At 42.1% G+C, this 18,489-nt stretch overlaps 1 protein-coding gene across 4 annotated transcripts in view; it reads left to right on the forward strand.

The window, feature by feature from the left end:
- sardh (sarcosine dehydrogenase) overlaps positions 1 to 18,489 on the forward strand; it is a 46,157-nt gene that overhangs the window by 15,577 nt on the left and 12,091 nt on the right. For all 4 annotated transcript variants that reach the window (XM_046066839.1, XM_046066837.1, XM_046066836.1 and 1 more), the window contains exons 10-16: positions 2,144 to 2,230; positions 6,656 to 6,746; positions 6,956 to 7,097; positions 12,127 to 12,210; positions 12,493 to 12,606; positions 13,162 to 13,300; positions 16,299 to 16,412. In XM_046066839.1, coding sequence (XP_045922795.1) covers positions 2,144 to 2,230; positions 6,656 to 6,746; positions 6,956 to 7,097; positions 12,127 to 12,210; positions 12,493 to 12,606; positions 13,162 to 13,300; positions 16,299 to 16,412 — 771 coding nt within the window. The remainder of the gene's footprint in view (positions 1 to 2,143; positions 2,231 to 6,655; positions 6,747 to 6,955; positions 7,098 to 12,126; positions 12,211 to 12,492; positions 12,607 to 13,161; positions 13,301 to 16,298; positions 16,413 to 18,489) is intronic.

The following is an 18,489-nucleotide window of genomic DNA, read 5'->3' on the forward strand; positions in this document are numbered from 1 at the left end:
CAACAGGGAAAAGCTGTGGGAAACACCAATTGCAGAAAGCAACGAAACCTGCAATAGAACAGAGAGGGGGGCTTGGGGAGGAGAAAAACAACAACAAAAATAATAATAATAGTAAAAGACAACAAGCTGAACAGCAGCAATAAACAGCTGACATAGTAAGACAACTAAGAGAAAAATGAAAACAAGAAACAGTCCAGCACACTAAATAAGCAACACAGCACAGCCACGAGAGCTGGAATAATAACAATTAATTTAAATAAGTAACTGAAAGAAAAGCATCAGGAATAATTCTACCAGGGACAACCTAAGTTTGTTTGTGTCTATGTGTGAGACTGTGTGTGTCTGTGTGCGTGTAAGTGAATGTGTACATGTGTGTGCGCATAAGCCTGTTAAAGAATGTAGTTGTTAGTGAGAGTGGGACGCCACAACTGTGCCACACTTACCCCAGCAAAAGGCAGGCAAGAACCCCAGTAGCCAATATGGGTGGGAGAAAGAAAAAAAATAAATCAATCAAAAAAACAAAGACTCCCAGATGCACCGCGATGCAAAAGCGGAAGACCCCGACCCAAATGCCAGTTGACAACGTAATGCCGACGGAACGCAAGAAGCGTAACCCGCGGAAGAGCAGCACCTGGACCGACCGCGGCGCGCACACAACATAGACCAGTGTCCCCCCCCCCCACCCAGCACCCCACCGCCGCGCAGCGAACAACCAAAATGCCCAAATGCCACGCAATCATCAACACCAATGCACAAGTTACGAGCCCAACGTGCACACTGCGCGAGCACGGCGACACCCAATGCCCAGCAGCCCCCTGCGAATCCCGCGTGCGAGGTCGGGCAAACGAGAGAGAGCAAGCGGAACAACACGACTGTGAAAGCCAGCGGAGAGAAACACCAGCAGCAAGTCCCAGCCCGGCAGCAAACGCGCCGCACAGGTCACCGTGCACCCGCCAATAAAAGTCCGCCGTCCCCCCAACTGCCGTAAAAAACTAAGGCCGCCGGTGCCAGCCGACATCCCCCATGCCCGGCACGCCCCCCCCGGCCGCCGTGCAACACCAGCCAAACCAGCAACGAGGCAAAATCAACTAGCTCAGCTGCATGCCACCAACAACCCACCCACCCGTCAAGGGCCGAGAACTCCAGGCACAAGCCCAGAACAAACCGGAGCACAGCCCTGCCCCGCACCCACTCTGCACATCCCGAAAACTAACTTTATACCTCAGTATCCAGAGGGGTCCAACAACTGGCCGACAGAGAAATGGGGAAGCATGGATCCGAAGCCGCAGGAGCCCCACCCCTGCCGAAGAGGGCCCAGGCGAGGAGAGGAGACAACGGGCCCCCAGGCCCAGGGACACACCACCCGCCCAGAAATGAGCAAAAGCCTCAAGCCCGAGTCCCCAGATCCCTAGGTCAAGAGCGGGCCCCCACGCCAGGGGAGCCCCGCCCCCCCCTGCCCACCCCAGATCAGGCAAGGCCGTCACCAACCCCACAGCACCCCCGACGCCCGGGGCTCCAGGGGCAGGACACGAGGCCAATGAGAATCTCCCCCACTCCTTCAACCCCTCTGCCTGCCTCTGTAAATGTATTGTTTTGTGTTGGATGCATGTCATGGATTGTGAAGTGTTGTATGGTGGAGTAAAGATAAGGTGTGTGGTAACTAAGGTGCAGTTAAAATTGGAGGGTAGTTGTGACACAGGCACCCCACAACTGTCAGAACACACAGTATCTAAGTAACAAACAACTTTTGAGTTACCGGGACCCCTAGCTCCTGCGCCAAGCTAACATGTCCCAGACCAGTTTGTCTGCTAAGAGACGAAATTACACCATATACCTCCATCAAACCCCAGTTTAAGACAATGACATTTTTTATTTGACTAACTTATTATTATTATTATTATTATTTAACCAGAAAATCTGAAGTACATTATTTCTTTTACAAGAGGTCTGAAGAGAGACCTGGCATAAATGATGATAAATTAGCTATCCATCCTAACAATAACTTATAGCACAGTCGTCACTGTATCATTTATACTATGTACAAGTGTTACTGGGGAAAATAGGTCACCTTTGTGGTAAGTTTCTGTATCTTACATTTGTTGCCACTTTTATCTACAACGTTTCTGTCGCTCTCTGTTTTCAGAATCATTCACAGCAGACCACAAGCCGCTGATGGGAGAAGCCCCAGAGGTCAGAGGTTTCTTCCTGGGCTGTGGCTTCAACAGTGCTGGTAAGTGCTGCAGGGATGGAAAGATTAAAGAAAGAATGAGAAAAGACCTATAAAGAAAGAAAAGAAAGGAAGGGGAAAGAAATTAGGAGTGCAAGTACAACAGAGAATGTAAAGACATCTCTAGTCAGATTGTCAATGTCATAATCTTTACCTATAACAGATCAAACCATGACCTGAGAGAACTAAAAAGGTTAAAGGGATCTTCAAAGAAAGTAGATGGCAAAATAAACAAGAAGAAAACAAGCAAGGAGAAATGGCCAGAGAGTGTTGTTCCCAGATTTTGACCCAGCCATGGCCAATCTCTGTGGACACTCTCAAGGCACAAATGAATAATGGAGTGCTTTTCATTTTTCACTGAGTTCATGGAGAACACACACACACACATACACGTACAAACAACAACCCAAGTCACTCCATTACTTACCTACTCCATTAGCTTACCTCTGACATTAGACAGGGAGGAATGTGACTATCTTGGCAATCTGAAAAACATAGAGAGAGGGGGCGTAAAGGGTAAAGTAATCACCATCTGCGTTAACAGACAGTTGAGAAAAAGCTGTTTTTCCTTCATAAGAGCAAAAGACCACAGCTTTGAGCTCTAAAGTTGTTATGACAAGAGCTTTGGAGGTGCAGTGAGGTATAGCTCTAATGAGTGAGCATACTGTTTTTTCAACACATAATGCAAAGACCTTCCTTCTCTCTTGTTTTTTGCTTCAGAAGTGTAGTTTTTGAAAGTTGAATGCCAAGTTCTTGCAAATTGCTGATTGCTGTTCTCGCTCTTATTCCCCGACCACTCATTCTGTCCATCAGTCTGATGGTAGGCCAGTTAATATCTTGTTATCCAATGTCAGGTTAACAAGGGCTCATACACTCCAGTCCCTCTGCTGTTCCTTTTTATATCTCATACATATTGCCTCATACCTTATTCATTAGACCTGTATTGCTTATGGTTTACGTTGCGTTAAAAATATTAGGTAATTAAAGCTAGGGTGGCCAACGTTGGAGAAACTAGCAAGAGACAGCTAGATGTTGAAAGAATCCACCCCTTTACTTCAGGCCTACCTCCAAAGCCACTCCCCCAAAAACACATTAATTTCATTCTGGCCGAATGAAATGATTGGCCATGCTTTTACAGTCATGTGACAGCCACAGATACTGGTACAGATACCTTTTTTCCATTTTTGTGTCAAAGCATTTGATTTATTGATTGCTGTTGGGATGTGAAGAGAATTCCAACAAATTCATATTTGTTTATGGAGATTAAAAGTATATCACAACTAATGTCCATGTTTGCCCACGCCATCCCTTTTTCTCTGTCACTATTTCTACCCCCGGCCTCTTCGTCCCTCTAGCAAGGGAAAAGTCTTCTGTCCATTTCACTCTATCACACAAAAACACATGAACTCAAGACAAGTCGAGGTAATTCAGAAACCAGAGGGTCAGAGTCGACAGTTTCACATTAAGAAATCCATCACTTTTTAAGCCTGCAGTTGTTTCATTTTACCTGCTGGGGTTCTTTTTGGTTTCCAAGCAATCACTAATTCTGCTTACTTGTGTGGGTTGTATTTGTTGCCTAGATACCTTAAGTTACCTATTCTATCAAAACCATTGGGCTGAACTCTGAACTTCGAGTGCATTTATTTATTTTAATTATGGTTATTTAATTACTTTCAACTACTGTACCTCTTTCTTGGTTACATGACCATATTGCTCATAGTCACTATAATGAGGCTTTTGAATCATATTATAAGGTACAGTGAAGGCGGTGAAAACCAATAGGTTCTTGTCATAATGGTTTTTGCTGGGAATAAAGTCATTCACCTCTTACTTAACACAGTTTTGTTAATTTGAAACAGACTGGAAACAGGGAGGCTAATGTTTCATGCACAGTACCTAGTTAAGGACTACTAGCCAATCAGAAGCAGAGTAGGGTGTGTCGATTCAACTGTACATGTTTCCGAACCAGCTTCACAACCTAGATTGGAGCAAGAGTTTCAGAGTGGGAAGTTATTAATTTGTAACAAACTGATCTGTCATACCCAACGTTTTAACTCTGCACTGTCTCTAAATCACAGTAACAACTTTATGTCCATATATATTTATGTCATATTTATGTCCAGTGACTGCTTAAAGTTAAGTGTCACCACATGATTGACTGAAATATATTTCCCACTTTGGCTGTTAAAAGCAGACAATTGGCTTTCTAGCGGGAGGGACGACATAACCGCCATCTTTGCCCTTATGGGCTTTCCCCATAGAGTTGTATTGAGGATGTGTTTGAGTGGCGTGTCTCCACTATAGAACGTCTCTGCTGCAGCTTAGTATTTTTCTCCAAACATTTTTTTGAGGGTGTGCCTGACTAGCCGCTAGCCGAGAATTATGACGTGTGTTTCAAAGTGACGCAGATAGTTGACGGGAGTAAAGGCTGGACTACAATATAATGTCAGTATAATATGACCTCTTTAAGCTAGTTTATATTTGCCTACTGTGGCCTAAAGTTGACTTATTTACATGATGTGACTTGTTTGTTTAACTCGTACATAAAGGGGAGTTGTGTGCTGGAACTTCTTAGTGAACAACAGCCAAGCGTAGCTTGTCTGTGTCTTGTCACAGTGAGGTTGTCAGGTTTGGTACACAAACCAAAACCTAGTGGCTAGGGTTCACCAGCCATATCTGTCAACTTGTGCTATAACTCAAGATGCTACACATAAGTGCTAGGCAGACAGGTAAACTATTGTATGTCAAGAGTCAAGTCAGCTTTATAGATGCTGGTAGCCAAAGTTTTGAACTTTGGACAGCATAAGATGGTTTTACCCAGCCACCAATCTTTATGCTAAGTTAGACTAAACAAATCCTGACTGATTTGCTGTGCAGACGTTAGACTGGTAAGTGCATTTATCAAAATGTCCTAGACGACTTTGACCTTGATGTCTAAATGTCTTTCACCTGTGAATCAATGTGCTTACGGCGCTGTGGATACATAGAATTATGTAGGTATGTTTTCTACTTCTTTAAAAGCATTTTTTAATTGCTAGCGGCATCCATGGCAGCCTCACTGTAAATGTCACAAGAGAGGGAGAGAGCAAATGTCTTGCAGAAGAGAATAGAGGGAGTGATAAACAGCAAATATTTGCACAGCATAAACATTAATAGAGTGAGATACTGAAAGCGGGTAAGGAAAGGGGAAGTACAGAGGCAGAGAGGAGGTGATGATAAGATGAATGGAAGCTTGAGGGTTCACACGCAGATGCATGCTCACACATCAGTGTGGTTATCTCGGGTGACATTTATCAGTGCCACCTCGCCTTGCTGGTTGTCTACAAAGTGTCTTGCGAGATCTCCCATCATCCCTCTACCACCCTCCTCCCTCAATCTCTCTAACCCTTGCTCCAATCTGTCCATCTATCGCGCCATTCAAATGTCCACCCAGGCTCTGGCCCAGAGTGACAGTGCTTGGAGTGGGACACTGAGGGATGGAGGGTGAGGGGATGCTGCAAGCAATGATGATGGAGGGATGCACTGTCCGGGCTGCTGCATAGTGATGTTGTGCTCGCAACACATGTAAGAGTGTATACACGCGCACACACAACACACAAACATGATGTATGCAAATTAGCAGCAAAACAACACAAGAAGGGGGTTGCTAAAAGGGAGCAGCTCATTAACCCATCGGTTTTGGGACTGATGTATAAAATACTGAATAACCAGCGTTTGTTTGTTGGTCTAGTTAAAATGAACAGGAGGCTGCAGCCGTCGGGTGCAGCTGATTAGGTCGGATTGCCCTGGGGCAGCTGTGAGCAAGGGTCAAATGATGGAACAAAAGTCAAAACAATCCTCTTTAGATCATATGACATATAGAGGCTGTAGCAAAGGCCAGAACGTCTCTATTATTTTCCAAATTAATGAGACATACTCAGTCTTTCAGGCAGGCTATCAGTGAGAGAGAAGATGAGAGAGGTCCTGGTCATTTCCCAGCTAGTGCTTGCATCAGAGACCCAGTAATCTGCGACAGCAGGATAAAAGTGGTGCATTCATTCTGCAACTTAAGATCATTTTATTATCAATTAATTCATCAGAATAGTGAAACAAATAGTGAAACATGCCCATCACCAAAATAGTGCTGTCAACTTGTGCTCTGGGTATTTATGATGTGCATATTTCTCATTAGTAGTTGACATTTCATCGACAAAAAGGATTAATCAAAGACAAATTTTTTTTTGATTGCAGACCAAAACCCAAAGATATTCCATTTAAAATAAGATAAGAACAGATAGAACCAAATTGAGCTTAATTATGTACTTTTTGATTATTAAAATTGATTAAGTGATTGTGTTTTCTGCAAGGTACTGAATGTGATTTATGAAATGATGTTCATAATAATTTCTGTGTTTATTGTTTCTTTTTCTGTATGTGTGTTTTTGTGAGGTATGATGCTGGGAGGTGGTTGTGGTAGAGAGCTGGCTCACTGGATCATACATGGCCGCCCTGAAAAGGATATGTATGGATACGACATCAGGTACATCAGCGCACAAAAAGTGTTTGAGGGGCAACAGTGATCTCAGGACGTGTCACTCTATAAAGCAGAGCATGGTTTTGAGCTTCCGATTGGCATTTTATCAAAGGAGCAGCAGGGACCAGAATAATTATGAAGTTTTAATGAAGTCAAAAGGATTGTGACTTTTAATGAGCACTAATCTTTTTGAATTCCTCTCCCTCCTGTCTAAGGCGTTTCCATAACTCGCTGACAGACAACCAACGCTGGATCAGAGAGAGGAGCCACGAGTCGTATGCTAAAAACTACTCTGTGGTGTTCCCCTTTGATGAGCCTCTGGCCAGCCGAAACATGAGGAAGGACCCTTTCCATCAGGTAGATAAGTGGTTTGATCTCTACTGCAGACGGTTAAACAGGGCGTTTCTTGAGGAGTTCAAGGAAACAACCCAACCAAATGTGCGTCTCTCTGGTGTGAGTTAGTCAGACTCCTTTCAACTGTGATGAGTCATTTAAGTCGCGGGACGACAGGTTAAATGGCAACGATTTTTTTTCTTGCCTCTGTACATGTAACAACTATTACTTATGATAGAAAACTAGAATGAAAAGAACTATGAACAGATAGTTATTTTATAAAAAGACAGGAAAATATTGTCAAACTATAAAATTAGTGATAACACAAATACACAAAGATAAATTAACAAGAAAATATTCTTTGTGGCGTTATTGTGTTATGTTGAAACATGTTCCTGTTATTTGTTTCCACCAACAATGTTCTCGATTCTGGTGCCTCTCCCTGAGTTACGATGTTACGGGACCATATTCATAAATATATATTTTAATGATAAGTTAAGCACAACCTTTGCTTAATTCAAGCATTTTCAGTTAGATAAGCAGGGCTTTTCATTTTGAGTGACAATATTTTGGCTTGTGCATAGCTGATGGAAAGTTTCTGGACCCATATCGACGAGGTTTCCAAACATAGATGATACCAGTTCATCTCTTTAAGTCACAGGCGCATCTTACCTGCCATCATCTTCGATAACTTCCTGTATTTTTAGAGGTTGTATGACTCACCCCTTTTCTCCTTTACCTTTTTTACCTCTGTTTTTTTCCATGTGTCTACCCACGGCCTTCACTCAATGTGGTATTCTCTCTTTCTGACATCCTACCCAATGCAGTTTTTTTTCTTCAATTCATCCTGCTATTCATATTTAATGTCTGTTTCTACCTCTGTCTCGCCTTCTGGTTGCCAGTGTCTTTTGTTCTTGTCACAGTCTATATTTTGAGAGAGAAAAAGTGATGCCGTTGTTTCTTAACCTCTGTAACCTCAGCGTCTGATTGGATAATTGAAACTGTAATGTGGCAAATCACCGTGTCAACAATGCCCCAGGTTGTGCAGGCTTGAACATTAAGTGTGTGTGCATGAATGCACGGAGTAGATGTTGAATAGGGTATGCTTCAGTTGATGATGCTAAAAATCAGTTTTAAGTTGCAAATAGGAATGGAGAGCCAGCTATGTGTGCTTTCATGTCTGTCATTTAAGATGGATAGATAGATAGGTACTTTATATTACATATAATATTTTGCCAAGCTAGTCTTGAAGTAATGGTGATGCATGTATTTGCAAATATATAATTTGTCTCACTCTCTCCTCTTGTCTTCTCTGCTCAAATGTAGAGACAAATAGCTGATTCAAGCTCGGGCAGACAGCAGTTAGCAGCTTAACTTATCCCCAGCAGCTACATTTATTAATGCGATCCTTGCCAACATGACTATAAATGATACACTTAGCTTCGGTAGCCCGGTCTCAGATGTCTTTCAGCTTCCTTTCTCTCATTATCCAGACACAAACTCTTAATGGGCCTCGCCACCATATTTTATGCATTGATGACCCCCTTAGCCTTGCTTTTTCTGCTCCAGACTTCATTTACCTTTAACTGTTGCAGTTTCTACCCCTGCTCATGCATGCCGGCATGCTTTCAGAACAAATTACTGTCACAGAAATTGCATTAGCAATGTTGTCAATGTTTTTTGTAGATCATTTCTACTACTTTCTTAGAACTTGTTTTATTTAGCTTCCCTGACATATTTCATGCATAATTAACCAAATATCCCAAAGGGCTTTTTTTTAAAGGTTTTGCACAGAATGAGCAAAGGCATGAAGAGATGGTAACTACTTTAATGTTTTTCAGTTAGTGATTTGTGTCTTCACAATTAATTTGTACATTATGAAGAAAAAAGTACTTGTATTTCGGATGAATTAATATCTAATTTAATATTGTGATTACAAAAAGAACTAGAACTGCAAGCAGTTGTAAGCGGGGTCCAAACCCCCAGCGCCAGCCACGCCCCTTGCCCTGTGGAGGCAGCGTGAGGTGACCCGCCCCGGCTCCGGTGGCCCGAGGTTAATGAACGACCAGAGTTTGAAATTAAACGGACTTGTGGTTAAGGAGAAATAAAATAAATGTATGTCTATGTGAGTGTTATTTCATATACGATTTAGCGCCACCTATTGCCAAATGACACTAAATTTTATACAGCCCTTTGGTAAGTTGTGCCGCATAAGGTCCCTAAGTTTGGTGTTGATCGGCCATTCCAACCCTTAGATATGACATGACTTCCTGTTTTTAGCGTTGTGCATAAACAAGTGTTAGCATTTAATTGGAACAGTTTTTTGCGTATCAATCCGAGGAGCACAAGCTTGTATCAGCTTGGTCCAGAGATGGTCCGTGCCAAGTTTGGTGCCGATCAGAGTTGCCACTTCGGAGGAGTTAATTAAAATAGGTTTTACAGTTTTCGCGATTTAGCAAAATGAAACCGTCATCGCAATACCTATTGCAAGGAGGCATGCCTATAGCATACGAATCGGCTGCATCCCCCAAACATGTAGACATAAGGCTTATGAATGTGCAATGTACTGGCGTGTAGTTATGAGGCAAAATGTGCGTTAGTGTACATCTAATGCACATTAGTGCGGGCATATTAGGGTTAACTTTGGTCCCTGGAGTCAGGAGACTGTCCTGAACAATTCGGCTTAACTTTCATGTCAATCCGACTTGTGGTTATAGCGGAACATATTTGTCGTGTTAAATAGCGCCACCTTGGGGCTAATTGCACCAAACTTTGCACAGCCCCTCAAGGGGACATGGCACATAAGGTCCTCAAGTTTGGTGTCGCTCGGCCATTCCAACCCTAAGATATGAAATGACTTCCTGTTTTTAGTGTTTTTCGCAAACATTTGTTAGCTATAATTGGAACAGTTTTTCATGTATCGACCTGGTGAGCACAAGCCTGTATCAGCTTCGCCCAGAGATGGTCCGTGCCAAGTTTGGTGCTGATCGGACTTGCGACTTTGGAGAGTTAATCAAAATAGGTTTTTCAGATTTTGCGGAAAAAATTATAGATGAAAGTTGGCGTGGCCTATACCAGATTTGATATGCGCCTTCGTATGTTCCAAGCCCAAGCGTGTTGACCTTACCGTCTAGGCTGCAGTATGAGTTTTAGTGGCAGAAGAAATAAATAAATAAAAAATAAAAAAAAAAAAACGAGAACGAATACAATGGGGTTCCCAGCTCCACCGGTACTGGGAACCGCAGTGCCTTGTATTCGCGGGTTCCCAGCCCCACTCGGGCTTCGACCCCTAACAATTCATGGAACTGAAAAAACAAATATCATGCTCTGGCCGTCTTAAGAGTAACACACCAGAGACATATGTGCATCAAAATAAAAACAGCTGCCACTGTGTCTGCGTGAATTCTACAGAAAAACAGTTTTGTCACATTCACGCCCCCATACAACATATCTTGCTACTGCTTGATGCAGTATAGAAAAGGACAAAATCATTTGCCATGGCCGCAAGAAACTAGGGAGAGAGAGAGAGATGGGGGCAACACGCAAGGGGCAAAGGGCCGCAGGTCAGATTCAAACCTGGGCCACTGCAGTAAGGACTGCGCCTTGTACAAGGGATGCCCACTCTACTAGGTGAGCTAAACTGTGCCCCTACTGATGGCACTTTAAAATGAAAGCATTTTGTCTAGCATAAAACACATGACCTGATGGACACTTCCAAGGCTCAATAGATTGTGTCAGCAGTGTTATTTTTAGACAGCTGTGGAAGATATGTCCTGTTTAACAACACTATCACATTAAGGCTTAATTCCTTACCTTTACGTCTTTCTCCAGCCAGCACAAAATACCTTAATTTGCATGATAACACAGTGAGGTATTATCATGTTATGTTCAGTTTAATAATGGCAACAGATTTTATGCTAGCCAGCTACAGTATAGAGCACTGAAAAGACACAAATAACTGCTCTCAGGTAGACAGCTTAAATGAGAGCACAGTCCCTGTGAGACTGGGTTGGTCCAACCCTCGCCTGCAAGCCCATTAGACCCCTGCTAATCACTTGTTCAGGGCCATCACCTAGCAACTAGCCCTGCTACTGTTGGAGAGCCTCAGATAAATGTAGGGGTAGCAGCGAAAAGAAGAAAAAACACTGAGTCTAATTATTATTTTTTAAATGAGCTTCTGTTCACGATATTGGCTCCTGCTCCTAATCACGACTGCATCTATTATGGCTAAGAGATACTTAAGGAGTTTGATCTGCCGAGGAAGCTGTCCCTGTGCAAATAATGACATTGTCTACTTTTAGGAGGCAAAATGAGATTATTTCAGAGCACAAAGAGGCCATCTCTGACACTGCTGCTCACGCATTTTCTCCACCTCGGTAGCACGGATGATAAATATAGCTTGGTGTGGGAAGTTTTGGCAAGAGACAGCTAGCTGCCTGCTAGGAGGAGAGCATAACAGAACATACCTACCAAATGTGGGTGGCTGTCAGTTTTAACAAGGAGGATGGTGAGCGCTGAAACATCCTATTTTAACACTGGTCAAGAAATCAAGAATTTTTAAGTGTATTATTTTTGCAACAGGTTGTGCTAAAAGAGGGATTTCTCATCAATCCCTCCTATGTTAGGTTGATGTAATATTTATTGTTTGCTAGCAAGTTCCCAGTAACTACGTTATAATGTGATACTATGTCAATGTTGTAGGTACAGCTTGTTGTGCTGCCCCCAAGTGGCCACAAAAAATCCATTCGTGCTGCTTAAATACTTAAAAACAGCAGTAAAATGCCCTTGAGTAAGACTGTGGTTGCTCTGGCAATAGATGTTTTCAGTTGAGTGGGGTGAAGTTGCTGAATATAACAATACATTTACATATATATATATATATATATATATTTTGTGAATATATCATCAAACACATCCAGATTTTTTTACGTGGGCATTAGTTTGCATGCAATGAATCCACAGTAAACGCTGAACAGTAAACATTCTCCGCAGCGTGGTGCCCTCTGTGTTGATTTTATCTCTTTGTTTGTGTGTGTGTGATTGTCTGTCTAAGGTGCTGATGGAGCAGGGCTGTGTGTTCCAGGAGAGACATGGATGGGAAAGACCTGGCTGGTTCAACAAAGACAAGCCCGCTCCTGTGAGACAACACACACACTTACACTAAACACATACTGTATATACTGTGCACAAGCACATGCACACCAGTGATTTATTTACATTCTCATATTACATATGACATAAACAAGTGAGATGCAAATTTTCTCTGGTACTTGCTGGATAGGGACTGTTGGAATAGATTGACTGCCAATAATGGGCAGCACTGACAGTATCTGGCCCAATGCTGTGTCCTTGTCTGTACTTGGAAACACTGATAAATAATTAGCCCCTAACTATATGTTTGTCTGTATTATTGCGAAAGGTTAAAGACTATGATTACTATGGTGCTTATGACATTAAGAAGAATGTGAACTACAAATACAACGAATTGCTGGGCAAAGAGTACACCTTCGACTTCCCTCCGCATCATGACGTGGTGAGATGCCAACCGTGTGTGTGTGTGTGTGTGTGTGCGCGTGTGTGCGCGCGCGGAGAGAGAGAGAGAGAGAGAGAGAGAGAGAGAGAGAATGTGTGCATTATTCAGTAGAACAATGTTATTAAATTACATGCACCTTCCTGGTCTATGGGCCAAAAAAACTCTGGGTCCCCAGATGAATATAAATGCTCCCATGGTGAAAGGGAACATGTGTCCTCATGGGAAATAACAATCACGCACAACTGACAGTGATGAGAGTACAGTCAGTGAGGTTTATAGAGCATAAAGTGCACACCAAACTAACTCATCAGTTCAGAGGACACACCACAAGGGGAGAATTACCAACACTGACGTCAGAACCTCTTTATTAGTTCTCCCTTTAATATCACAGTTGTGATGAATGTTTCCTTCAAGGATTTGGCTCCAAGTTTATACAGTCATCGTAGAAATGTTTGGCAAAGAGAGGAAGACACGCACGTTTAATGTCAGCGTCTGTGTTAATTGGAAGTGTGTGTCTTGTGTGTGTGTGTTTTTTTTTTTTTTTAAATAATGCAGATTAAGAGCGAGTGCCTTTCATGTAGACACGGTGTGGCCGTGTTTAACATGTCCTACTTTGGAAAGTTCTATCTCACTGGACCAGATGCCAAGAAGGCGGCTGATTGGCTGTTCACTGCTGATGTCAACAAGAAGCCAGGTCAGTTTTCTGCAGCAAGAACACACACACACATAGATGCACAGACACAGACAGATGGGAGATAAGATTGACAGAATGAAGAGGGCAGATACATGGATAGAGGGACTGAACAAAATGCCAACACATGAGCAAAACAGTCCAGTCTTCCACTAAATCTCAAAATACCACTAATACTAAATGCCAGTATGTAGTATATCGTAACTTTTCAAAATCAACAAACCAACGGCTACTCCTGCTTTCTGCAGTGACAGGTGTGTACAGATGTGAAAATGGGCAAATCTCCAAATGCTTCTAATATTTTCTCCACTTTCTTCACATTCCTACTTCATTCACTATCCATTTTCACTGCTGAACAGAATAAATTCAGAAACTTAGATCTGTCATCTCATCTATGTGGGATTTCAAAATGTCCAATTTTGGCGACTCCGTTTGGCACCACCCCACAGATCTGACCCATAGACTGTTTATCCAAATGGATGACGGGTCCCTTCTTCCTCCCACTGTACAAAAATTAAGCCACAGTAAAATCAGAATCGTCAAGTCGACTGATAGTCGAATCGTGTGTTTTTGTGCACGGCGATTGTAAGCAGAGTTTTTGCTGTGCTTCCTTCAACTGAATGCACGTCGCGGTTCCTTGCGGCTCTATTTCAAGTAGTGGATGTTTAAAAATGATATAATATTCTTTGTGTGGTTCATCAACAGTGATAAATTACCAGAAAGTCCCGCGAGGTGCGTACAACTCTGGTGAAGCTGTGGCTCCATCTCTTCAGCAAGTTTTCCTCCTGCCACTACACACACAAACGCTATGCCTACACATGCGCACTGACGACCCAGGGTTAGGGTTACAATTTTGGATTTATTCACGCACTTTAAGAACATTTATTGGAAGTTGTTTTTTCTTTTTACATGTTTATTTACAGCATTAAACGTTGAAATGTGTATTGTAATAGGCTGTATTTTAACTTATTGGGAGAAAACTGGTAGTTCTATGTAAAATCAGCACCCCCATATCACATAAATGGCATGATCCTTGTTTCGCTGCAAAGCTTCGACTGTGAGATTGACAGTCAAATCAGGCTCCGCCCATCGAAGCATCGAATCTTCGACTATTTGGGGTCAGCCCTACACACCACTTTCTTTGTTTTCCATTTACAGAGCCAGGGCTGTCTAGGAAAACCTGATTCTTTTTTTTAAGAGCACACACAAAATGGAGAGCTAGCAAACCGTGAGGAAATATTTGCTGAATTGAACAAAACGTGTATTGGATTACAATCACTTACTATCCAATTAAGTAATAAGGTGGGTGCCATAGGTCAACAAGACACTAGGGGGCAATAATAACATAAATAAGTGTTAATACTGTAAAAAAAACTGTTTGTATATATGAATAAAGTGGAATATCACAAATACTCTTTATACACAGTCTTCCTCTTTAAAGAAACCCGGTGTAATTGAAGTGCATTATCGCTGGAATAACCCTTTAATGTGGTCATATTATGCTCATTTTCAGGTTCATAATTTCATTTAGGGGTTGTACCGGAATAGGTTTACATTGTTTTATTTTCAAAAAACATGATATATTTTTGTCATACTGCACATTGCTGCAGCTCCTCTTTATACCCTGTGTGTAGAACACACTGTTTTAGCTCGAGCCTGAGTCTAAACCAAACACAGGCAGAACAACACAAACCAGCTCCGCAACCTTGTCTGGAGCAAGACGTTTCAGAGGGGTAAATTAATAATTTGTAACAAATGTATCTGTCATACGTATCATTTAACAGTGCACTGTCTCTACACAATAACGTTATTTCACTAGACAACAAGGCAACATTACAACGTGAGTTACAAAGTGACGTAGATAGGTTATGGAAGTTAAGGCAGGACTACAGTCGAGGAGCAGTGTTTTCTGTGGGAGATGGTAACTCCCTTTGGGGTGGACTTTGGGCTTCTCATCTATTACATGCACAAAAAAAGATATATAACCGAATAAAGGTAAGGAAAAAAACACAAAATGACCTCTTTTTCGCACAGCTGGTGTTAAGCACACACCAGGAAATGTGTTTACCTGCGTGATACCTGTAAATGCAATATTTTCTTTTCTATAGCCGGCATGATTGATTTCTTGTGCTGACATCTAATTCCACTTTATTACCCTCCACTCATTATGACAACCAGATGTCACCCCACCGACGAGGTGGTTTCTCAAAAACGTGGCTTTTTCGACACATCATCCGCCCTTGCTTTCACTCTCTCTTTCATGTCCCCAGTTCTCAATGTACATCAGTTACAGTGGTCACACTTACTTTGAGAATATTTGATGTCTCACCGAAACATTTACGCTGCCCTTTTCTTTAATACCAGCGACGGAATGAAATGGTAACATCAGTCATTCATTCAAATGAGAGATGACAGAGGGACAGCCACATATCAGAATGTCCCCAGCTCTTTTGGCCAGTGGATGAAATGTTATTTTTTCTCTTGTGATTACCTACTTCATTTGTTAGGAAATTATTTTCATGATGTTCTCATTATCAGTATTTTTGTTAAGTGATGTTCTCAGCAATCAGTATAAACGGAGTTCATACTTTAGTCGTTTCCTTGGTAACTATTTTACAAGAAGACGAGGTTCTTGTGTTGTCAGGGCCAATGCATTCCCTGGAGGCAGAGATTGAGAGTGATTGCCTCTTAAAAAACAACAAAGTTGTAAAAGAAGTGTAAGTATGCTTGAGTTTATTAAAAATTCATTCTTATTCACACATGGGAGGGGGGGGGGGCAGGAAAGCACACACACAAACCAACACATACAGTCACACAAAAGCATACAAACTGAATTACTCACAAGGAATCAGTTACAAACAGAAGACTGACCTCAGATTCGGCTTCATTTTTATTCTGAGATTTTTGTTGGCTTGGATCCAAGAGACTGCACGCTTTAAATTGGCCTACAAAGTCTGCCACGGGAATTAATTGTTAATGTGTGTGTTCTTGTGTGTTTCAGGCTCCACTGTGTATACCTGCATGCTGAATAAGAGAGGAGGGGCGGAGGCTGACCTGACAGTGAGCAGACTGGAGCATGGTGCTGCCAACCTGCCCCTGGCACCAGAGTTCAATGGTGAGAAATGGAGGATTTGTGTGTGTGTGTGTTGTTTTACAAACCTGCTTTACTGTTACCTGTATTGCTCTTTGTTATTTTATTCTGCTGTTTATAAATCCATCACTGTTTGTGTTTTTCATTTTAACTGTTGTATTTTTATCTGCTGCTGGATATCTGTCAGTCTATTGTATCTTATTTTGGATATATTTATTGTTCTGTCTCCCAGTCTGTCTGTCAATGCTGTATATCTGTCATGTTCATCATTATATTCTGTTATTTGCATCATCCTATTTGCATCATTCTATCTGTGTGAAATCTATCTTGGTGCTTTGCTGGATGCATCTATTGTTGTGTTCGCCATTCAGTAATTTTCCCTACTTTTCTATGTATGTACTCATCTGCCAGTTCTTTCACCAGAAAACCCCCCCCCAAAAACAATGAATTAAAAGAGTGGCGTTGTCGGGGTGTATGTAGCTGCAGCATCTCTGGTTTTAGCTCAGATAGGCCGTTGTTGCCTCGCGTACACACAGATCAGGCAAATATAGCCTATTTATTGGAGAAATATAACATCTGCTGTTCTACCTTTTGTTGTATTTTGACGTCAATTTATGTGCTGTGTGTGTTGTAGTCATTCTAGTTCTGGTTTTTAATTGTTGTTTTTTTGATGTATAGAAAACCACAGCGGTGTGGACTCGAGTCACAAAAATGATGACTTTAGACTTAACTTGACAAAATCAAAGAAGACTTGCGACTCGACTTTGACACCAATGACTCGTGACTTCACTTGGACTTGAGCCTTTTGACTCGAGCTGACTTGACACTCCCCATGCCCAAATATAAATTATGATATAAACTTGCGCAGCGCATCAACATAGTGCGGTGCTCAATTAGACTGGAACGTGCGGCTTCCTCCACCGTCCGAAGCGCGGCCGGCCGCTCCGCGATCTCCTGTCCCTGTACGCCCCAGCGACCCACTCCCTCTCCGGTACCTACAATGGACTGTGCACTATGAACCGTTCGTGATCGGACCCTCTGGCTGGATGAATTTTACGCTTAATTTATGCACAACAGCTGGGGGCCTGACGCAGCGCCACACAACTTTCTAAATTCCTCCATATCATGGAGAAAAGAAAGGTCAGGTCGAAACAGTGTAGAGAGACTGCCTCAACTGTTGCATGAAGCTGCTTCCACCAATTATAAAAACAAGTTAATTAAGATAAAACGATAATAGCGCTGGGTGCTGTTTCAAAACGACACTCGTTTTGTTTTATAAATCCAGCGCACCTCTTTCCTTTACAGCTGAGCCGCTCGTCCCTGTCTAAAAAGTGTGTTCAGTGTTGCTTTACCTGATCGGTGCTTGTAAATATTCAAGGTGTCTGCCTCTTCTAACGTCATAGCGATTTATAGTTTTCTCACCGCTGGTTTCTGTCACTGCATCTCTCCACAAAACAACACGGTTTTATTTCAGCGTTCTGTAACGTAACTTCATCAACTCCAGTAGTTCACCTGTCACCTGCACTGCTCCCCTCCGTGTACACACTCTCACACACACACACACACACACACACACACACACACACACACACACACACACACACGCTTACTTACACACACACACACACACTTACACACACTTACTCAAACACACACACACACACTTACTTACACACACACACACACACACTTACTTACTTACACACACACACACACACACACACTTACTTACTTACTTACTTACACACACACACACACACACACACACACACACACACACACACACACACACACACACACACACACAGAGCCCCCTCAGTGACCCATTCCTCAACCAAAGCTGTCAACTTGGGGGGAAACTGTGGTCCTCTTGCACTGTAGATGCTGCTTAAAGTTAATAATGTTGGATTATTCTTATTTCATGGGCTATATGAGATTTTGGAGTAACGTGTGTGTATATATAATAGTTTTTAAAAAGAAAGTATTACATTTTAGAAGTTCAGTAGTTTAATGTTTCCTAAGGCAATGAGTAATCCTGTTAAATAATTGTGATCTCAATATTGACCAAAATAATTAGCAGCCCTACATGAACATTTAATTT

The sequence above is a fragment of the Micropterus dolomieu genome, linkage group LG13 (genome assembly GCF_021292245.1).
Source record: "Micropterus dolomieu isolate WLL.071019.BEF.003 ecotype Adirondacks linkage group LG13, ASM2129224v1, whole genome shotgun sequence".
Lineage (NCBI taxonomy): Eukaryota > Metazoa > Chordata > Actinopteri > Centrarchiformes > Centrarchidae > Micropterus > Micropterus dolomieu.